Source organism: Betta splendens, chromosome 24 (assembly GCF_900634795.4).
Source record: "Betta splendens chromosome 24, fBetSpl5.4, whole genome shotgun sequence".
Taxonomy (NCBI): Eukaryota; Metazoa; Chordata; class Actinopteri; order Anabantiformes; family Osphronemidae; genus Betta; species Betta splendens.
This window is the reverse complement of record NC_040901.2, coordinates 7,148,839-7,170,257: the sequence shown is the minus strand read 5'-3', so window position 1 is coordinate 7,170,257 and position 21,419 is coordinate 7,148,839. Positions and strand designations below refer to the sequence as shown.

At 43.9% G+C, this 21,419-nt stretch overlaps 4 protein-coding genes across 16 annotated transcripts; 1 reads left to right on the top strand and 3 right to left on the bottom strand.

Annotated features, from left to right (window-relative positions):
• Window positions 1-12: 12 nt before the first annotated feature.
• On the bottom strand, window positions 13-1,046 carry cenpw (centromere protein W). Its single transcript, XM_029140589.3, has 3 exons — window positions 862-1,046; window positions 618-731; window positions 13-192 (listed from the first exon to the last, which is right to left on the bottom strand). Exons 1-3 carry the CDS (start codon window positions 946-948, stop codon window positions 166-168), a joined length of 228 nt encoding a protein of 75 aa, XP_028996422.1. The 5' UTR covers window positions 949-1,046; the 3' UTR covers window positions 13-165.
• A 173-nt stretch (window positions 1,047-1,219) lies between these two features.
• hddc2 (HD domain containing 2) lies at window positions 1,220-3,498 on the top strand. The gene is made up of 6 exons (XM_029140588.3): window positions 1,220-1,368; window positions 1,700-1,821; window positions 1,938-2,040; window positions 2,163-2,231; window positions 2,339-2,477; window positions 2,626-3,498. The coding sequence occupies exons 1-6, from the start codon at window positions 1,297-1,299 to the stop codon at window positions 2,727-2,729; spliced, it is 609 nt and encodes a 202-aa protein (XP_028996421.1). The 5' UTR covers window positions 1,220-1,296; the 3' UTR covers window positions 2,730-3,498.
• On the bottom strand, window positions 3,011-10,863 carry tpd52l1 (tpd52 like 1). 11 transcript variants are annotated; one of them, XM_041069635.2, is made up of 11 exons: window positions 10,705-10,863; window positions 9,316-9,414; window positions 8,811-9,026; window positions 7,963-7,983; window positions 7,148-7,257; window positions 6,893-7,041; window positions 6,085-6,186; window positions 4,662-4,676; window positions 4,359-4,397; window positions 4,141-4,201; window positions 3,011-4,051 (listed from the first exon to the last, which is right to left on the bottom strand). In XM_041069635.2, the coding sequence occupies exons 1-11, from the start codon at window positions 10,721-10,723 to the stop codon at window positions 3,929-3,931; spliced, it is 954 nt and encodes a 317-aa protein (XP_040925569.1). In that variant the 5' UTR covers window positions 10,724-10,863; the 3' UTR covers window positions 3,011-3,928. The 11 variants fall into 11 exon arrangements, with proteins under 11 accessions (XP_040925569.1, XP_040925562.1, XP_040925564.1 ...); XM_041069628.1 differs by lacking the exon at window positions 8,811-9,026 and having other exon boundaries at window positions 10,705-10,862; XM_041069630.2 differs by lacking the exons at window positions 8,811-9,026; window positions 10,705-10,863 and adding an exon at window positions 10,437-10,658.
• A 444-nt stretch (window positions 10,864-11,307) lies between these two features.
• Window positions 11,308-21,162, bottom strand: rnf217 (ring finger protein 217). Of its 3 annotated transcripts, none has more exons than XR_008693772.1 (8): window positions 19,573-21,162; window positions 17,251-17,472; window positions 17,005-17,169; window positions 16,289-16,386; window positions 16,101-16,204; window positions 15,103-15,174; window positions 14,055-14,872; window positions 11,308-13,313 (listed from the first exon to the last, which is right to left on the bottom strand). XR_008693772.1 is itself a non-coding variant. In XM_029140573.3 (7 exons), the coding sequence occupies exons 1-7, from the start codon at window positions 20,536-20,538 to the stop codon at window positions 14,796-14,798; spliced, it is 1,704 nt and encodes a 567-aa protein (XP_028996406.1). In that variant the 5' UTR covers window positions 20,539-21,162; the 3' UTR covers window positions 11,308-14,795. The 3 variants fall into 3 exon arrangements, 1 of the variants encoding a protein (XP_028996406.1); XR_008693771.1 differs by having other exon boundaries at window positions 14,059-14,872; XM_029140573.3 differs by having other exon boundaries at window positions 11,308-14,872.
• Window positions 21,163-21,419: the final 257 nt, after the last annotated feature.

Sequence of the window (21,419 nt, the reverse complement as noted above, 5' to 3'; positions counted from 1 at the left end):
CAGCAAACCCTCTCTATTTTAGGTTTAAGAATTTAATACAGAACAATACAATGGTAGGAAAACAGAGCAACGACTAATACAGGCCAAGAAAGGGATTTGAAATAAAACACATTAAAAACACACATAAAAAGCAGGAATATCTTCAATGCAATGATACAACTGTCTTCATCCTCTTGCTTTTTTCAGCACTCTCTACAAAAAACAAAAACAAACTTATGAAACCAATTACAAAACAACCATTTATCTTTTTTATATACACACACACACACACATACACACTAAGGTCTGAGGCATTCCCCCAAAACCAACCTAATCTCTTCTAGAGAAAAACAGTTATTAACAGCCTTGTTTATTTCGTTTTTTTTATTGATTTAGGTATCTGAGGTGTAACTGATAGAAAGTTGTCAACCAGCTATTTATACTTTAATTTAACTCCTTACATCAATTTAACTCCACGATGTCAAATAAATATTCCTATAACCCTTACGGATAGTAGTTTTGCTAAGTTTTGTAAAGTTGTAAACAAATATTAGCATCGGGTATGGTGACACAGAACACAAATCATTTTAGAGGCGTAAGAAACACAATCCAAATGAAAAGGGCTTCTACTAACTAACCTTGGAAACTGCTCGGACATGTTGGGCTCTGATCGTTGCAGACCTTTCTTCAAAAGCTTTTGTCTTCGACTCCTCAGCCAGACTGCTCAGGAAGAGCAGCGTCAGCAGTTCAGCCTGAGACAAAAGGCACACACCGGCTGATACTGAGCACCTTAGGTTTTGGTCCAGTTAACGACAGCTATTCAAAGTGCAGCATTAGCTTAAGCTAAACTATAAAAACAGTAGGAAAACAGCTGTTGCTCACCATTGCTTCCGATGTCGCTCGCATGTTTATGTTACTTTTCGCTTTCGATTTAATTGTATATTTTAGATTCGTCGCCTTGATGTGCATTTTTGCTACTGTTAGTGTGAAATAAAGTCCCACACCCCCAAATTTTATTGTGTTTTTAATTTCCCGCTTCAGCTACTTCCGGTAAAAATCGTCTTCTTCGTGAGTTCCTGTCGTATTACGTTGAGCTCGTAATGTTAGCGCCATCTACTGTATTTTAGTATTATATTTCTGTAAATTCAATAAAATATTACAGCACATACATAACTTATTGTGCCATGCCCAATTAAAAAAATGTCTTAATTAAAGTTTAATGATTAAACAGCTATTACCCGGCAAATCGTCGCGTTTGACCGCTGGTTACCTAGCGACCGAACGAATACGTTTCCGCTTCCGGGTCAGTTAACAGTAATGGCGGCCACCACAGAAATAACCGGCATGATAAATATGTTGAAGTTTATGAAACTTATTGGACAACTCAAAGTAAGAATTTCTCAAGCTCATGATGTCGGTTGATTATTTTACTACTTAGAAAATAAACGGAATTTCGTTATCCATAATCATGTGTGTTTACAGCAACTTATCAAATCAAATACCTGTCTTTATCTTATTTACCAGCTTTATTGTAGTTCAGTACCTATTAAAGTATATAGGTGGGTTATCTTTATCGAAGTAAATGATGTGTATAGTGATTTTTAATTTGTTCTGACTGTGTTTCTTCTTATTAGCAGGTTTTATTATTCATGAATGCTGATGTAACAGTAATGAGAAATGATAATCAGTGATGACTTGTGTGTTGTGGTTGATGGCGCAGAGGGTCCCACGGACCGGCTGGGTGTATAGGAATGTGACGAAACCAGAGAGCGTGTCAGACCACATGTACCGCATGGCTATGATGTCACTGACAATCACTGATCCCACAATGGACAAGGATAGGTACTTAAACAATTGACCTTCCCTACTCACTTTCATCAGGATCACCCTTAAAAAAGGTTCAAATGCCCAGAAGTAAATGGCTGGTTACAAAGTTAATATTTTCTTCATTTCTCTAGATGCATAAAGCTGGCTCTGGTTCATGACATGGCAGAGTGCATTGTGGGAGATATTGCTCCATCAGACAACATCAGTAAAGCAGAGAAACATCAGAGAGAAGAGGCAAGAAAACCAGAAGCACTCACTCTAATCTGTTTTTCTATCTTTAACCTCTAGTTTAATCATTCATCATCTGTGTGTGTTTAGCTTTTGTTCTTTTTCTAAACTTTTCTCATATCTTTTAGGAAGCAATGCAACATCTAACAGGTCTTCTGCCAGATGGACTCAAACAGGAGATTTTTGGACTGTGGGAGGTAAAGATGAAACTAAGCATAAGCAATTTTCCCTAAACAGTCAGCTAAACAAACTATGGATGCATCAGATTTTATTTTGTGGAAGACATGTTTTGACCTGTGTGCAGGAGTATGAAACTCAGAGCAGTCCAGAGTCCAGGATGGTGAAAGAGTTCGACCTTCTGGAAATGATCCTTCAGGCTCATGAGTATGAAGAGCTGGAGGGAACACCAGGAAGACTGCAGGAGTTTTTTGACTCCACCAATGGTAAGTCTCTAATCTGTAGTTTTGTGTTATTGTGGTCAGTATCGCTGTTTTCTCAAATTATCGACACTACATTTATGTTTAGGCCTGAACAAGTAAACTTTATATATATACTATGCCAATGCTACCCCTAAACTGTGTTGTTTTTAAGGTCGTTTCCATCACCCACATGTGCTTGAGCTGGTCAGAACTCTGAATGAGGAAAGAGGACGGCATGTGACGAAAACTGATGAAGTAAAGAATACTGGGAAGTAACGGAGCAGTAGCTGAAAAGTCACGCACAACTTTACCCACTTCCTCCATTTAACCTCACCTCCATAGTGGAGGGTGAGTCATATTATTTTATTTGTATGTCGCAAAATATTTTGCTGTTGTATTTAGTTTTATAGTTTTTGTAAAAAGGTCTTAACTTTTTACTTTCCAAAGATACAACATGCACGTTGTTATGCATTAGTGAGAAAGACATGACAATTCTACTACATAAAATCTTTGAATGTTACTACAGCAAAGGAACAAAACATTTTGAATACATGAAAGACAGTATGAAGACATTTTTTAATGTTATGTTGAAAAAACAAAGTTATTTTGACAACAAACAAATATTGTGGTCACAAAGACCATGCTTGAAAACGTAAAGATGCATATTTTTTGTCTTTTGTAACAACAACCGTTTATATAGTAAAAACCTAATGTCAACCATTGTTAAACTGTTCCGTTCGGCAAATGGAAGAAAACAACTTCTTGGTTTTATTGTACAGCTCTGTATTCAGCTGTTATTGTACAATGTTAATATATGTATATATGTTCTCTCACCTAGTTTCGATCCTGTGACAGAAAACGTTTGGTGAATGTTTTATGCCATCTGTCATCCTATAAAGTAGTTTGTCCGAGTACATTTGGTATGATTCACCATACAAACAAAGGGTCTTTAAAACGTTTCAGCAAGTTATATTTGCAGATTCATTTATACAGTATTTAGGTTTTACTGTTTACACACCAATAAAGTGGTTTAGTAAAATTTTGAGTAGCCTTTTATATTTATTTATATATAATGTATCTTTTTTAACCTAAAATATTTGTAGGTTATAAATCTTTGTATTGCGAGTATTTGCTTGTGATCAGAGAAACTGTTCTCATCATAAGCAACAGAAGGAATACATGGAAGCCCTGTTCGTTTTAGAGCTGCTTTCAGTCTCATCCAGCAACATCTGTGAAGAAATAAGCTTTTGAGGCCACTAGAGGGCAGCTGTTCTGTTCATATGAGACCCACCACTCCCAGGTTTGTGAGATGAAGCAGAAGAATTTGTAGAATGGGAGGAGACTTTATCACATATAAGGGATTGTTTGCAAAAGCAAGTACAAACATGTGAATCATTAAGTACTGGGTTGTAATTCACACTGAACGTTGAGTAGATACGTGACGGCTCAAGTCCTGCTTAGGCCTAGAGGAAGATCTAACAAGGCCTCTCAGAGCTGTCCATGGAGTTATTGGTGGGCGTGTCCTGAGAACTGGCGTTGGCTGCGGAGGAGAGGACTTCTTCAAAGCTGCCTCCAGGGCCTGTGCCTCCAACCTTTGTCTGGTACAAGCAGGAAAAAACAGAAACAAAACCATGGATGCACCAATGCAGAACAGACTCCAGGTGGACAATGTAAACAGTATGTTTACCTTGATAGTGGACACAGTATTCTCAACCTTCTCCTCAAAAGACCTGAAGCTCTGGGAGTTTCTCCAATAAAAAAATAATGACATCAATGTTATACAATTTAGCAAAACTTTATCAAACACAACATTTGTGGAAATTTGCATGTGATGTACATCCTATCAACATCATATGCAATGCAATACAAAGGCTGATCATCATGTCAGACACACAGAGTGGTTACCTCATGGTGGGCATGCTCACAGAGTGCCTGATAGAGTAGCTGTCCCCAGAGAGCGTGGTGAGAAAGGAGTTAATGATTAGCACAAAGCCCAAGGTGAAATAGCCCCAACAGTTCGCTAGACAATCCTTATCTGCGTGTTTCCTTCAGCTACTATGCACATGAACCGTGAAAGACGCTAGCAGGGTACGATCACATTAAAAGGGGTGACTTTTACATGGCATGAGATCATCCAGGGCCCAAAGGTCAATCGGAGGCACTGAGCTACTAACAGTGGTGCGACACAAGGAGCTGTGTGACTCTTACCCTATAGAGTTGGACCTTAGGAAGCATGAGGGACGATACAAAACAACGTTGGAGCACTTGTGTTATTAACGCACACCAAACTCTGCGGATGCCAGGTAACCACAAGGAAGTAGCTCTTTAAATACATTCATGCAGTATCTGTCGGGGGAAGTAGACTGAAAGGAAGTAAACACTACTGTGGATGCATGGACCGGATTGTATTGAACTTCACTCTCTCGCTCCGTCATGGGTAAACAGATGTAAAACAGAAAGATACACCGTATGAAAACAGCCTCAGCCAGTGTCAGCACACACACAGTGCAAACACACAAAGAGCAGGTTGGTGAATTAACGCGGACGCATTTACTATCAAAGAGAACCTTTTTGTCAGAAACAGTGGAGACATGAATCAAGTTCAGGCGTCGTGCCCGAACTTGGTGTTTTAAAAATGTAATATTGGAGCGACAACGAATGATGCATAGAAACACTTCAACACATATATCATATATCAACACATACCCACTGCAATGCATGCTTCATGTATGTGTTTACAGGGCAAATCTACGCACACTGTGACCTACCTCCGAGGGAACAGTAACTCTAGACCAGCCATGCTGGAATGCGCAAAACACACAATAAACTCTCCATGCAACCCATCACAATGACAACATAAATTGTAGTGTATGGAACTCATAACAGTTTAATTCTTTATCCATGCAAAGTAGTGTTATATATATTTAAAATGGAAAAGATCTTGTTAAAAGAGCACAGACTTGACCTTGTAATTTAAACCAAATGATCATTAGTGCATTGTTCTAAGTCACAGGATTAGCAGCCTGTTTTACATGTCTAACTCCACTCAGCTTCGGCCTCTGACTCTCTAAAGCCTCCCCTGCGTATAGGCCTGCACGCACTGGTCACACTCTGCAGCAGGCGTGCCCTCCGGCCCGTGAAACCACACAGACACACAGTATCTGGCCTCTGTCGTGTCGACAAACAGAGGAACGCTCCATTTGTTGGAACAATGCAGGCGCACGCGCGCACACTTTCGCCCGGACGCCCTCGCACATTGTTGTTAGCCTGGCTCTCTCCCACACAGAGAGACAGTGGAGAGTGAAGAGAGCGACTGAGACGTTGCCTCTAGTCCGTCAGTGCCCTCAGAAAGCAGCTTAATGTGCTTACATAATCTCCTCTTCCTCACTAATGGATTCAAAAGTCTGCCTATGCATTATATGAGATGTTGTTAGGAGACACTACACTGTCTACACTGCTTGATTCTGCAAGCCTCCTGTTCAAAGGTGAGGTAGATGAATACATGTGTATCAATCAGTGCATTTTGCTTCTAGGAGCTTGGGTTTTTCAGATTATCTCACTGAGGAAGTTCGAGTGCTTCGCGCTACAGTAGCACACACAGGCTACAGAGGGTGGAGATGGGTGGCGATACCTCATGTCCCCAAACTTCCTGGTGATGGCGCCGCCGAGGGTGCTGAAGGCCGTGGAGGTCCTCTGTCCTGCTGTGAGCAGGGTCTCAGATGTCTTCTTGTAGCTGATAAACACACGCAAATACGATGCATTAAACACACATCCATGACTCACCTCCTTCACAGAATAACTAAAATAATCCAAACCAACTGGCTGATGACTTGGTGAATTTCATTTACATCCTTCCTGCATTGCATCTTACGCTGGTGTGGTCACGCTGCTATATTATAGATGAAGACGGAGGCTGAGTGTGTAAAACGATCTTCAGGAGCAAGTGTAACTGGATAAGAGCTAGCACCTCCAGAGAATATCCTCTTGCTTCTCTGTCTCCAGCAAGTCTCTGGACAAGAGTCCAAAGCTGACCACCAACATTCATTTCCTTATTCTTTGTGCATTTATATCCTGATGCTTAAAAACAATATAAATGTAGTATTATTTCAGAGGAGAAGATGGTTTGAAAATGCAACACAGTCTATATTCAGTGTTCAGTGTTGGTCGTTAGCAGTGAAGACCATTGAGGACGTGTGAACTGGGTCAGTCGTAGCCTTTAGCACAGTTGAATGTGTTTTTAATGTGATTTATTTGGTCTGTTACAGTGAAAACAACTGTTTGCAGCAGAGAATGATGTCTTCTTAATTGGGCTTCTGGTATTTTACGTGACCAAAGGCCGTTTCTGCACAGGCCGCTGAAACCCAGATGGGCCCGTTTGATTATTCGCCGTCCTACTGTACGAACGCCTCTCTGTCTCTGCCGCTGCTTCGGTAACTCACGCCGTGGAGCTCTGCATGTCGTGCCAGCCTCTGCTGAAGTTGCTCCTGAGCTCGCTCAGGGGAGTGATGCCCAGCTTCTGCTTCAGCTCCGCATGCTGTTTCTCTTTGGACGACAGAACCTGTTTGAGTGTATTGATCTCCTCCTCCAGCTGGGACACACACACAGAGACCGACAGCTACTTTACTGGTCCTTTCGCAGGCGACGCGCTCCGCTCTTGTCACCCGCTGTACTGCACATGCAATGTGCCCACGTACTTTAGTCAGTTCTTGCAGAATCTCCTCTCTCTCCTCCTCGGTCATGTTGAGGGTAACGTCGGATGCCAGATCTTCATCGGCCTCTCTCAGCGGCTCAGAGTCCAGAAAACCTGTATTTAATAGTCACAAATACCATTCGAGAGTGAAATTGAGATTAAGACTGGAGGTTTCCACAGTTAACCATCAATTCATTATCTACTACAATGGTAGGTTAATCCACCTTCCTGGAAACAACAACAAAGGTAGTTGTTGACTTCGACCGCTCGGCCTTTAATGCTTTTGAGTGAGCTGGTTTATTTCTGATGTTGTCTGTTCACGTCTGTCTGACCGTTACGTAACGCCTGTAGCGCTCTAATCTGGATTAACTGATGTGGATTATCTTCAAAGCCGCCGGCTGACAATACTGACAATAAGGGAGTCAGAAAAGATGCTGCACTGCACACTTCAGCGTTTACCTCTGGATAGAACGCCGTCAGAGCCACAGGCCACACCCACAAACACCAGCAAGCGCGGTTTAGAGGCTGATCCCAGATCAATCCACAAATGCAAGGAATACACTGAGCTGACACAAGCATTGGGACTTATTTATGACAGAAACCGAGCCAGGAAAAGACAAATGTCTGAAAACAAGGCGACAGCAGGGTCACCCGCTGACACCCCATCCTGCGACTGTACATGATTATAGAGGAGAGGGAAGTAAAAGGCAAATCACAGGGATAGAAACAGCAGCATGTTGACACCACACATGCAAAACACAGCATGATGTAAAGTAGCTGTAGTAGCAGCTTTGATTAAATGTAAAGGTCTTACTGTACCTGCGGTGAGGGGGCCTCGCTCTTGATGCGGCCGCATTGTGAGACAGACCAGACAGATTCATGTTAGTGAAGGCTGACGCACCACTGGACTGTGCTGCCGTTACATAACGCTGTCAACAGTTCAATGCTTTCAAGTCTGGAGGTTAAAAGGGCCACAGCAGCACCACACGCAGCAAACGCTCTCCCACAAGTCGCACTGGACTCGAACCCGGGTACGAATCAAGTCCAGTGAGTCAGTGCACGGAGATGATGAGGAAGAAGAAGAATCTAATGGAACATTTATCGAAGAAGCTGATGCTAAACTGCTGAAGTCAAATGGGTAATGATTTAATGAAGGGGGTTTAACCGCTGCTGCATTTCTGTAGCATGTTGCAACTGGTTCCCTTTTAGCCGATGCAACGTTTGCTAAACATCAACTGCACAGGATGCGACATGAACTCGGCCTGTGTCTGCTTCTTTCTTTTCTTCTTTTCAGTTACAGTTTGTCATGAAAACAAGGGGAAGCGCGTGCGTCCGACGGTGGCTTTGTGTCGCTCCTGTCATCGGCGCTGTGATGGGATGCTGAAGCGCTGGTCGCCCCCCGGCACGCGAAGAATGCTGAAACTCGGGAAGACGGGAATGGATCGGGTTTCAAAAATGATTCAAGGTGGACTTGTGTCCTTTTGAAACGCGCTCCGACTCCCTCTAGAACTACAACATGCAGAGTCTCTGCTAACAGTGACTAAACTATGATGCATTAGGAGCATTTGGGAGCTACTGTAATGTTTGCATGGCTCTAAGACTCTAGCACTGTGTTGAACCAAAGTGAAGGTCTATTCTATAGGCTCTAGTTCTACATGGCTCTTCACCTGTGCAGTGTAGCTGCATATCCCATGTGGTGGACATGAGCCAGTTATCAGAGTCAGACACTGACGTCTGACCCCACTGATCCTGCCCTGGTGGCGAGGTTTGACCCCAGTCTGCTGCCCTTTCCCCATTCTGGAAGGTTAGAGCCAAGTCGCCCCCTTTCGAGCTCCTCCTAACGGATTCCTCACCCGGCGCATGCAACATTTGCTGATTCAAACCTGAGCGACAGTCGCATACATTTCCTCAAGTGTTACAGGAAACAAAGTTAATTAGCAAAATAGTGCTGATTTCCCCTTCGACAGCTGACACACACACACACACACACACACACACACACACACACACACACACACACACACACACACACACACACACACACACACACACACACACACACACACACACACGCCAGCTTTGATCCTGCTTCCTGTTGCTCGGTCACAGCGCGAAGCTGTGATTTTCTACGTGTGACCGATTCACAGTTTCAACTGGGAGACTTGATCTTACCCCGCTCGCCCTCGTGTGCGGCCGAATTAACCCATTCCTCTCCGGGACCCATGCTGCCCCAGTCCACCACTGCTTCACTCAGAACGCTAGAGTACGACTCTGCAGCAGAGCAAGGCAGCAGGGCAAGAGGAGACAAGAGAACTGGTTATACACATACACACATGCTCCTACAGACTATACATATTATATATCTATATCTATATAGATATATAGAAATATATAGATAGATATATTCACACACACACACACACACACATATATAATTAGATTGCAACAAATATGAAATAATGTAACAATGAGGGTACTATAGGGTTAAGGCTTCAACTAGATGGATTGCATTAGATGTTATTACAGGAGCTGGTGTCAATATCCTGCATTTGGACATGAACGGGAAGTCTGGCTTTTGGTGCTTTGTGCCATCCAACAGATCTTTAAAGGCCATTATTCAATTCTAAAAATCAGCCCAACAAAGGGGTCTTTTGTAACTATTCAACAGTAAAACAGTGCAACTGAGCAATCTACATTCTTTGGTGGCTTACACCATATTTCATCATTGCAGTGAGAAGCAGCCTGATCTAAGGTCAGTGTTTCACACACTTCCTCCTGGCTCCCTAACTTTTGGTAAAGCTGATTAGTGAAGCGTCTTTTACAGGAAGGAGAAGTTAGTGTTAGCGTGAAGCGTGGGGGGGGGGGCGACACATCCTCCGTGGTCCTTTCACCCGTCTCTATTTGCCTGGGATCAAATACCTTTGGTCACAAGCTTCCAATTTGGCCCGTGGTCATGTGGTCATGCTAAATCAGAGGCCTGGGCTCGGTCATACGACTGAAGGCCCAGTCGCCCGAGGGGACGGCCCAGAAGTACAGTACACTACTGGGACTGATCGCACAGCTCAGTCCAGAGGCACCTCCCTACTGATGCCACACACATTAGAACAAAGCGCAACAACGAAGAGCAAGAAGCATGAGAACCATTGTTTAGTTTAGTTGAAAAAATAAAAATAATGAAATAACAAACAAAAACAAAGACACTTTAGAATAAATGATTCAAACATCTGGGTTATCAGACAAAACAGCAGAGCTGATACTGGTGTTGTGTGTACGTGTATCTGATCTGCAGGTACCTGTACTCTCACAGTCCCATCACTACCACACAAACGCTCACTGTGTAGACAATCGTTATTACTGCTAATGGATCACTCCACGTCCGTTGAGTCAAGCACTGACTCCAAAACGACCAGTTCGTTCCCAACCTCTAAACTGTGACGTAGGCAGCCTGCACGCAAGTTCAGCTGATTATCAGATCAACAAACAAACAGTAGTGTAGCGCGATGCCACGGCCGCAATAAGTGTGTGAATAGCTTTTTTTTACGCTAACCGGCGCCGGCTCACCTTGTTGCCTGGTTTCCATCACTCACGGCCTCGTACACTTCCCAAACCGTCGGAGACAGGCACGGCTCGGCAGCACGCGCAGCACCAGTGTGTATTTACTCGGTTTCCTTGGAGGTCACGCGCTGGTTCAGCTCCCGGGCGGAGCTTAGAGCGCGCGAGCCAATCGGTTCACGCGCCTGAAATTTAATTTATTTACCGGACGTATTTTATTACCTACAGGAATAAGACAGACTTTTATTACTCGAAAACATGTTTCTTATATTTTCGTACGCTGTTAAAAGAAGTGCTCATCTAATTAGTACATTTAAGAATTAAAATAACATTACTTAGCAAATAAAAAAAAATAAAAAAAATTGTGTAAAGTAATAGGGGTACCTGCAAATGTTGCAACGCTTTCTTTCTTTGAGGGAGGCTGTCAAACACTGCATGGACTGTAGCTCGTGGTGTGATATTATCCTCCCATGGTGCATGTATGACCCCTACTGACATCAAACTGTACTCACAACTATGGCTGCTAATTAATATGGCAAAGGGTGATTGAGGGCTAACAGCCAAGAATATAGACAAGATACTGTAATAGACACCACAGAACAAGTCAACATGTTGGCATTTGGCTGTGTTTCTTTATTTTCCATCATATCCTCATATAAAACAGTGTTTGTGCCTGTCTAAATGAGCAATAACAATATCAGCAGACGTTGCTATAGTGGCAGCATGTGGAAGAAGGTGATACTGGTGAGAACAGTAATCAACATGTACAGTAAATACGTTTTGCCTGTTTGTAAACGGGGCAAGCCCACCTGATGTTACTGATAAGAACCCACAGTCAATGTCCACAGCTCTGCACTTGCAAATCAACTAAGTACATATTGACCCTGTAAGAACATTTAACCTGTGGTGAACTGTGGAAGCAGGGCTCGTGGTGCTACTGTTTTCATAGAGCGAGGCTGCCGTGAGCCGACATAAAGTGACAGTTCATCATGTGCAAAAGTACAACAGTATTTGGGATGTAGCTGACACCCTGCGTTGTGGTACCTGTACAACTGAAGAGGTTTGCTTTAGTCGTCTGTTAATAAAAAAGAGAAAAGTTTAGAAGAGAAACATCTTTACCTGAAGGCCTGATTGTTCAGCGTTAGAATAACAATAATAATATTCAACAGTAGATAAATACACTTTTTACATGAGAAGCCAAAGATCCTGATACATGTGTGTGTGTGTGTGTGTGTGTGTGTGTGTGTGTGTGTGTGTGTGTGTGTGTGTGTGTGTGTGTGTGTGTGTGTGTGTGTGTGTGTGTATTTCTTCAGCTGTTAAAATGTACTAACACATACTACTGAGAGGCTGTGACAGATTTTTACTGTATTTGCAATGCTGGGACCTGATCGATAGTGGTTGTGAAGGCACTATTGCATATTTATGCGAATAGTAATAGGGGAAGTGACAAAAAAATAATATTCCAGGAGTATCAGCCAGCTAATACACCCCAGCAACAAAATTGAATCCCTGCCTAATAATAAAGAGCATATAAAGCTTGACCCAAGTCGTTATTTAGTTTGAAGTGTTCAAGACTGACAAGAACAAATACAGCAATAAAAGAATAGTGCCTGTATAAAAGTGTAGAAGACTCAAACACGTTGGACCAGAACATTCATTTACATTTGTCCTGTAGTTAAACAAATAGACCAAAATATATTTGCATTTTTTTTCACATGGGCAAAATGTGCAAAATAATCAGACTAAAATTAGCCTGCAGAAAATTAAGACAGACCTGATCCGTTTCTACCTGTGTCTGTCAAAAGTCATGTCACAGTCAATATTTAAACATGTCAGTGATGCACTACCCAATCAGCATTTCCAGTGTACAATGATAAGGATCATTTTAATGTTTAAGTTTTTTTGGTGGACACCTCACAGTGCTGACTCACTACCAGTTTTGACACATCCATTTTTTTATCCCTACTGGAAATAAATATGGCTGTTAAGCAGCTCTGGGCAAAAGTATCAGGAAGCATTTTTGAATGTGCAGTGTTATCTTTGTGGCACAGCTCATGTAAATGAGTACAGTTAAGAGAAGCAGGCTGTCTGGGAGTACATTCAAACCCAGAGTCAGGACCTCTGAGGCCTGTTTGAATCAGTGTGTAACAGTATATACTCTACCCTCGTATGTACACAGCAGTTGGGTTTAATTACCTCCCAGATGTGGAACACGTTTCAGACTGTAACAGCACTGCAAAACGTTCCAGAACCCATGAACCCTGCTCTTCCTGCCTTTACTGAAGGTTCATTGATGAAATGGGTTAAATTAATTGAAGTTTTAAAATGCACTGATTTAAAAAAAAAGGCACACTGAAGTTTCACCCCAATCAGCCTCTATTTTCACTTTAGCATCAGTTACAGTGCAGATATTTGTGCTTCTTCTTGTCTTCTTGAACTTTTAATTGAAATCTGCGAAGCATGGCAAAAAAAAAAGCTAAAAAAAACCAAAAGCCTTTTTTTTGTCGCTCAACAGCTTCTTTTGATGTTGGACAGCAGCTCCCGCTGGGCATAGGTCTTTTGTGCTGTAAGTGTCTCTGAGTGATGTAGCTGAGGTCAAAGGGATGTAGGCAGTTACACTTCAGGGGACAGAATGTACAGGAAAAAAAATAAGAGAACAAGAGAAAACCAAGCAGCACTAAAAGGAAATGGCAGGAGTGAAGCGAGGCACAGTGGGATAAGTGCAGCACAACAAGCAAGATGGCTGCAGCCAGGTGACAACCTTTAAAGCTCTTGGCGATCGCCTGATTACTGGCAGCGCTCCGTGTGTGCATTCCTGCGTGAATGACCTAAGCGTTTGCATCGCTACGCAGTCCCTCAAAAATTCAAATCTCCTCTTTTCACTGCAAAGACCTGAAATAAAACCCCTTTTTTACCTCATATGATCACTGCACAGCAAACTGATAACTGGCAAGCATGTAGATAAAACTCTAATCCTGTTCAGCTTTGGCAAACCTACCCACTCTACACCCTTAAACACATTATATGCTACAGGTATGAATTGACACAGTCCACTCGAAGCCAGCTTACGTCTATGAGTGTGGATTAGCATTTCTAACTGGTTTCCAATTGGCCTTATACATATGGCTGAGCTTGATCTCGCTGACTGATGCTATCAGGCAAACTCCTAAAAAGAACAACAACAACAACAAAGGGAAAGCAGCGACTGTCCCGTTTTGCCTCGTTCAGTGTTTTGTTTTGGCACAGCCGCCACGCCACAGCTTTATCTGGTTTTTGATGACGCAGATGCATACAATATGTGGGCACAGCAAAGCGGAGCAGTCCGGTAGGGAGGGTGTGTGCGCGTGTGATCTACTAACCCACCAGGCAGGAAGAGAGAGGGAGGGAGGGAGGGAGACGCAGACCAGCAGGAGGAGGAGTTGATGACAAACCACAACAGAAAAGATGCAGGATGTCCATTGGTGTCGCACTGAGTGACGTCTTGAGTTATTCTAAGGGGGAGATTTGGGTGGGGACTTTCAAGCTTGCTAGCAAAGAGCTTGAGGTCAGGCAGGGTCAGTGTTTTCCAGGTTAGCCAAGAATACCAACTCATCATCCTCCCATTGTGTTTGCCAGAGTCGAAATCCATTGGAATATTTCAAATAGATGAGCATTCTGCGTCTCACCTCAGGAAACAACACGAATGTCCAACTTTTGTTGCATCAGCGAGAACTAATTTCTCTGTCATGGCTTGTTCCGAAGTCAGATTCCCTGTTGCATTTCTCCCCATGTTGCCTGCTGCATAAACATCTATTCTACATTGTTCACACATAAATCCCACTTGATATTTTACAGCTCCTCCAGTAGTTCAGTAGTTGGTGACACTGGGACCCTATCCAGTCTCATCTGCAAAATCCATTTGTCACCACATGTGACTAACTGTGACTGCATTTCTGTCCTTGGATGTTCATTCAAGCCAGAAGTGTTCTTTTTAAAGAAAGAGTCATGTACTTCCTTCCACTTCGCCAACTGCCAGTGTTAATATTCTACGCTTGTAATGACTCAGGCCACCTTCTTTGTCCCTGAGGATGTGTGGGCTTTCAAGATGTGCAGAGAAGACTTTAGATCCACCGTCCAGAACCCTGAGTGCGCTTCTTCCTCCTCTTACAAACATAGTAAACTGGGAAAACTACCAAACCTGCAGACAAGGCAGACAGGACGATGAGTTAAGGCACAAAACTCTTCACTCACAGATCTTGTTTTGTTAGTCAGTGCTAAACTGTTTAAATTGTGTTTGTATACAGAATTGATTGTTCCACCTTATAACACACCGTAAATACATCTAGCGTGAAAGATAACATATCTGGCATATTAAAACAGAACAATTGACTGATAGATACTGATATAAACATCTGTTTATTTTGTTACCTATCACCAACGCAAGAGCTCCAAGCACGACGACCAGAAGAATGACCACAGGTGCTATCAGCACCTTAGAGGCTGCAGAGAAAAACAAAGAGAGGCGGAAAACGGATTATTCATAATGAATAAATGTTCTTGAGACAAGGAGAGGCAGAAATTGAACAATGTTTAAATATTAATGCTTCCCTGGGGAATGTTTAAAAGATTTGGTCCCCATTGTAAGTTGTAGCATATTATGAACTCTGTCTATGATAAAACATCCCTAATCACATGCGTCATCTGTACACGCCGTGACAACAGTGACGAGAACTCTGAGGGGCAAATTATTCTAGTTACAGGACAGGTGAGCTCTCGGTTCGACGAGCACCCTGCTGATATAACTACATGTAGCTGTCGTGGAGAACAGATCTATCAGAGGTGCTCCACATCCTGGAGGCTCCTGGAGCATAAATCTGATAACTGCGAATGGATAATTAACCTAATCTATTCTGATACAGTGCGTGATGGCTTCGTACTTAATAATATAGCCTTGCACAGAGGTTCTTCCTGTGTGTTTACTACAGCCATAGATAAGATAAATCTGCTGGACGTAGCAGGAGCAGCAGCAGGCCATCTGGCAGTGCAGCAGTAAAACACAGGATGTTTGGATTATTTTTGCTAAACTGGAGGTTTGACTGTGTATGAGCTTCACAGAAGTGCTAGCACGGCTGTCAGGCTCTTGTTCTTGCTATGTAATACACATGGGGGAAACACTATTGCACTGCTATTTCAGCACTGCACATGCTGTGCAACTACTCTGATCCCCAGCTGAGTGCAAAGTGGTCATCACTAGTTCAGTTTGAGTGTTGGAGTAAGAGAGTAACTGAACAGTGGATTGTTACATAACTTATCATTGAATTATTGAATTTGGCACTTTTGGAAACTCTGAGACCTCTCTAGTAAAACAAATCACTGCCTAATAACAGAGCACACGGCAGATTTTATTCGCGTACAGCTCAGCCTACCACAAACGGAGCCTCTAATTAGCCTTCTCAGGTGAGGTTTGTCAGGTAGATAGCGATACTTGCAGCCAAACACGCTGAGGTTGGACGTATGGTCCCCAAAAAACCTGCAAACCAAAATAAAGAGGAAAGTGAAATTCGAGCTGCACAGAAGAGGGCGTGAAATAGAAGAAAGTTGAAATAGTTCTAACCGAAGGTGTCGATAGCGCTCCCCGCAGCGGTAGCAGAAGTTGGTGTTGCACTGCATGCAGGTCATATGGTCGCATCCCTCTGTACGCTGAATGTGGATCTGAACTCATGACAGCAAAAACAGCAAAAAAACTTAAATCAGTGCAAGTTTGCAAGTGTCAAGTTGATGGATGCTCACACTTTCTATAACTAGGCATCACGTTCACCAGAGCAGACGTGCAGCAGCCTTGTGTCGAACACAGATGGAAAGTCTTTACTGCTGTGCGTAAACATTTGTCACATACCGGTAATTTGCCTCGTTCATGTCTTCCTTTAATCACCCTCTGACACCCTAATTAAATGCAGCGCTGGCTGACTTTGAGATAAGACCAGATTGCGGGAGAGTTTGCGGTAAGTTTGCCAGAAGTTGCTTTGTGCAGCCGAGATGCTGTCATCTGTTTCCAGCGTGTTCACCGTGTGTGCATCTTTTGTGTGCTGCAGCCCGTGAACCCCGTCTAGTGCTCCGCAGCTCCCCATCCATCATCCGTCCCTGCTTTAATGCTTCTTTTGCCCCCATTGATTTATTCATCTGCGCTGACGCCGTGCTCCATCAGTCAAGTCCGTTTCTGCTTCCACATGCTCCCCTCTCACACGCCACAGTCAGACTCTCCCTCGCCTCGATGCTCCAGCAAAGGAAGCATCATAAGCGCTCACGCTCTGTGATGCGCGCGGTTCTTACCTTGCACTGAGGACATTTCTGGGCATTTCTTTGTCCGTGCTCTATGACACTTGCCCAGCTCCGTAGCAGCTTGTCTCCTTTCCTATAGTCTCGGCATTTGAGGCCTTCGTGCCAGGGTGCATGGCATTTGAAGCACCACATGAACTGACAAATCCTACACTCGATCTAGAGAGTCAGAAGACATTTAGGTACGTTTCATATGTGTTCTTTTGCTGAATATTGATATTGACTATTCATCTGTTTTACCTTGTACTTGTGCTCCGAGCGGTTGGGGTTGTGTTTTTTCAGGGAGGTGAACTCGCTGCACTGGGGGCAGGGCTTGATGCTGGAATCCAGCTGACTCAGCTCCAGAAAGTATCGATATTTCGCCACATCCTCGGTGGCCAAATGGGAAATCACCAGTCCCTCCTCCAGGTAGCCGCTGCACTCTGGGATTGGACAGCTGATGTAAGGTTTGGCAACTCGCACCTGGGAAATGTCACACGTAGGTGATGAATACTGCACGAGACAGTGGATCACTGTACAAAAATAACTATGCATGACAACCAATCCAATGAGAGATTCACGTTTTGCTTTAGTCATATCACCGTATTCACACACAATCAGTCGTACAGAGCTACATAGAACATTAGATCAAGCAACATGTTTAATTTAGTGAAATATGACAAATATCTGCCCGTTACGTATATATGGATACCTGTTCAGCAAGATAAATAAAAACAGTTCTTTCATTTTCCTAATTTAAACAAATAAATTCAAATGCCCTTTTCCCTATTTTCCACCCTTTTTGTCTGTCCTTTCCTCCTGAAGCCTCGCTTCTTCTCGAGTTTTTTCTCTACCACTTACTCCCTTTATTGTCAGTGAGACTTATTGCACTGACACCCAAGAAGGCCCTCAACCTGTGTGTGTGTGTAAGGGGAAGCATGCACTGACGACAGAGGGTAATTTAACAATAACAGCATTGGCATCTGATGGCTCCACCCAACATCCGCTCCATCATGTGTTCACACTAAAGAAAAGCCGGCTGTAAAAGTATGAAAGTTTATCCCCTTGGTGCATGAAAGCTGATGTGTTACTATTCTTACCACCACAAGACCAGTTAGACAGGTCGAGGCTCCTGCCACGTTTCCTCTCACTCGCATACATGTGAGTTGTGTATTTAAAGCATTGACGCTGGATGTGGATGTGTGAGGTCATTTGATGGACAAAAACAGTTAAGCTAAGATTTAGAAAAGTGACTTTTCCACTGAATCTACATCTGTGGTAGAACAAACCCTGATGAACACCAACTGTTAGAGGTATGTGTGATAAAACAGTACAGTGCACTACTGGAATAAAAAATAAAATAACCCACCTACACAGGATTGTTTACATGACCCTTATCTCATCCTCCACGTGTTTATCAGAGTCTGCTTGTATATATGCGTCTTGTGTTGTGTGACTGCACTCTTCTTATCAAGGCAAGATAATTCTGTAGGGATCTGGGTGACTTCCACCAACTGATTTATCTAAACAGATTACAGCAGACTACTGCAACAGTAGCAACATCCTAAGATTGTATCTGCACATAGGAGAAGCCTGCAAAGTTTATCCAAATTAGGATTTGGAGAATAGACAAACTGCTGAGTGGCGTTGATTTGTGGACGGGAACAAAACTATTTACCAGAAAACAGATTTAAAAATATAAAAAGCGAGGCAACAAGTAGCAGTTTGCTGTTTATTGCCAAGTCCTTAGATTGAAGATTAGTAAGTAAATGATTCACCTGCCAGTTATTCATTGTCATTTTTCGAGTGAACACCAACATTCAAGTCAGTGAAGGAGAAACCTGCGACTGCATAATGTAAATAGCCACAAGGCATCACCATGTGCGTGTTGTGACTCCAGTTTGGCTGTTTATAATCACTTTCACAGGCACTGTTTTCTCCATAATAGATGGGATGCTCAGGTATATTTCTAGGGTGCAGGTTATTTTGTAAACTTTAGTTAACACAACAGATGTTGAAAAAGAGACACTTATGCCTGTTTTGCTGTAACTGGACAAATATTGCACAACAGATCACAAGTATTGCATCTGAAAGGCTTTTTTTGAAGGAGGCTGCGCTCACAAAGCCGGTCATTGTAAAATACATCCATGCCCAGGTCTCTGTTTCTGAAAGTGCTGCTGACCCAGATACACAGCAAAAGACTAGTTCTAAACCACACGATGAGCAGACCTGCACCTGTGACATGAGTAATAATTACGAGGCCTTTCCTTAATTAACAACAGACAGCACGTATCCAGGATCATTCTGAAGTATGTGAAACAAGCGGAGACAGCTTGGCTTTGTGGCGATCACAGTATTTTTCCATGCACGGGTTCCCAGAAAGTGCAGCCATGCCCCTGCCCCAGGGAAGACGGGCTGCCAAAACCCAACACCCAACACAGCATCACAGCACAGACAATGTGTGTACGTGTATGGACGGGTCACTCAAGGACACATCACCCACCCGCTGGTTCTGGAGCAGACACCGGGCCACCTACTGGGCCGCTAAACTGAACCATCGTCCCATTTTCTGCCTTTACCAACCTGGGAGCTGACGTACAGTTTCAGACACTCATCACACACGGCCTTCCTGCAGCAGGGCAGGGGTGCGATGGTTTTGTCTTCCAGGCACACCCTGCAACTCGCCAGCGCACCCTCCGTCCCGGCCTGCTCCGTGTACAGATGGTGGGCCATGTCCTCGAAAGGATCCACCAAGTCGTCCAGTGTGTAAAGCGACAGCGCCGGACTGGAACCTGCGTCCGTTCCCGTGTCCGCGTCCGTTCCCGGTGCGTCAATTGTAACCGTTTCATCGCAGCTATTTGCGGGTTCCCCGGTCCTTTGATTGTCGTTAGCAATGCAGTAAACAGTGCAGTAGACGTGTTCTTTGACACTATGAGACTCCTCCAAGGTGGCGGCGTAGCTGTCAATGTCACACGTGTGATGGCACTGGCCGGTAACGCTTAAATATTCAACTCTTAATACATCCGAAGTCGGCAACTCGCTTAGGGTTGGTTCGTTTTTACCATCGGCTTCGTCCGTTTCTCCGTGCGACTTTTCACAGTCGTAACATTCGCTCCCTGGACCGTTAACGTCGTTGGGCACCGTTCCTTCGGGGCTTTCGTGGTCGTCCGACTGCACCCGAGCGCTCGTGCTTAAAAGAGGGGAGGGGGGCTTTGAAACCCCGAAGCTCCGTCTCAAAATCTCGACCGCGCTCGCCCTCCTCCTCCTCCCCCCCGCACCGTTGCAGTTGTTGTTGTTGTTGCCCTCCGCATCCCGGTCCTCGTCGCCGCTCCGCCCGTCCGGATCCCTCCTCGCCCGTCCGTCGAGCGACAACCGCGAGTCGGATCGGCCGACGCGCGAGCTCAGGCCCTCGACCGACCGCTCAACTTTGCCGTCAGCAAAGGAAGTTTCTGTCGGCAGGTTGCGGGACAGCTTCAGCCTCCCTTCCTCGAAACTGCCTATAAAACTCGGCATTTTAGAGGTGTCAGCTAACGGTCCGTCATCTCCCATTCCCCGGTCGGGCTCTGCCCATGCAGTGAGCGGTTCTCCGTACCGGACGGACCCCTGTCTGTTTCCCCCAACTCCTACTACCAAAACAAAGCAGCCAGCTCGCTGCTTCCGGGTGCTGACGTCATCATGCGGGAGGCCAGCGATAGGCCGATGGGAATCCTAGTGGCGGAGCGCAGCGCAGCGCATCTGGCAGGCTGGCGCAAAGGCAGATGTCACAGCTGTATCCAGCTGTGGACTGGCCAGGGCTGCAGTCTTCACACAGCACAGCTACGGCTCTAAAAGGCCCAGTGTCTGGGATAGGATACACTAAGACGCGTGTTATTAATGGCTAACATCCGTTATTTATAATAGATGAGATTATATAAGTAGTAGCTACTGTAGTGGCATAAAAAAAAAACCAAGTAGGCGACATTTAATCACGTACCACGGCAAGTGCTCTTTTAGACGACTTATGACTCATGCAAATCTTGATTCAGCAACTTTATACTATTACTTATTTATTTAAAACACTAAAACATACAGCTCAGTGATTTATGTGATTCTTATCCCTTCAATGGAACATCCTGTATGATGTATGTGAGAGCCTACTGAAAAGAGGCCAGGGGTTTCCCAATTACATTAACTACCTGATGTTCGTATTTATTTATTTATTAAATATTACATTGTGCTATTATCTTCATTGCTATAATCCTTATTGGTGGTGATGCTAACAGGCGTTAGCTCCAGACTGCAGAGAAGCTGAAAAGCTGTAGACCCATTACAATTCCTTGCATCACACACGCAGGTCTCATCTCCATAAAGTCCCCCTTTAACTAGAACTCATTTCGTTTCGATATAGTGACACTTGAACACGGCAGAATAAAAGTAATTTGGACTAACAC

What these genes read in the sequence shown, in the direction of transcription:
- cenpw (XM_029140589.3), bottom strand. Translation starts at nt 948, where the DNA reads ATGCACATCAAGGCGACGAATCTAAAATATACAATTAAATCGAAAGCG. An exon ending in GAGCGACATCGGAAGCAATG is followed by an intron (nt 732 to 861) that starts GTGAGCAACAGC and finishes CTTTTGTCTCAG; the next exon opens with GCTGAACTGCTGACGCTGCT. An exon ending in ATGTCCGAGCAGTTTCCAAG is followed by an intron (nt 193 to 617) that starts GTTAGTTAGTAG and finishes TGTTTTTTGTAG; the next exon opens with AGAGTGCTGAAAAAAGCAAG.
- tpd52l1 (XM_041069635.2), bottom strand. An exon ending in GACATGCAGAGCTCCACGGC is followed by an intron (nt 6,187 to 6,892) that starts GTGAGTTACCGA and finishes TGTGTTTATCAG; the next exon opens with CTACAAGAAGACATCTGAGA. An exon ending in GTGAGCATGCCCACCATGAG is followed by an intron (nt 4,202 to 4,358) that starts GTAACCACTCTG and finishes TTTTTATTGGAG; the next exon opens with AAACTCCCAGAGCTTCAGGT.
- rnf217 (XM_029140573.3), bottom strand. Translation starts at nt 20,538, where the DNA reads ATGGGAGATGACGGACCGTTAGCTGACACCTCTAAAATGCCGAGTTTT. An exon ending in AGAAATGTCCTCAGTGCAAG is followed by an intron (nt 16,387 to 17,004) that starts GTAAGAACCGCG and finishes TCATGAGTTCAG; the next exon opens with ATCCACATTCAGCGTACAGA. An exon ending in AATTAGAGGCTCCGTTTGTG is followed by an intron (nt 15,175 to 16,100) that starts GTAGGCTGAGCT and finishes TTTTCTCTGCAG; the next exon opens with CCTCTAAGGTGCTGATAGCA.
- hddc2 (XM_029140588.3), top strand. Translation starts at nt 1,297, where the DNA reads ATGGCGGCCACCACAGAAATAACCGGCATGATAAATATGTTGAAGTTT. An exon ending in AACTTATTGGACAACTCAAA is followed by an intron (nt 1,369 to 1,699) that starts GTAAGAATTTCT and finishes TTGATGGCGCAG; the next exon opens with AGGGTCCCACGGACCGGCTG. An exon ending in GTTTTTTGACTCCACCAATG is followed by an intron (nt 2,478 to 2,625) that starts GTAAGTCTCTAA and finishes GTTGTTTTTAAG; the next exon opens with GTCGTTTCCATCACCCACAT.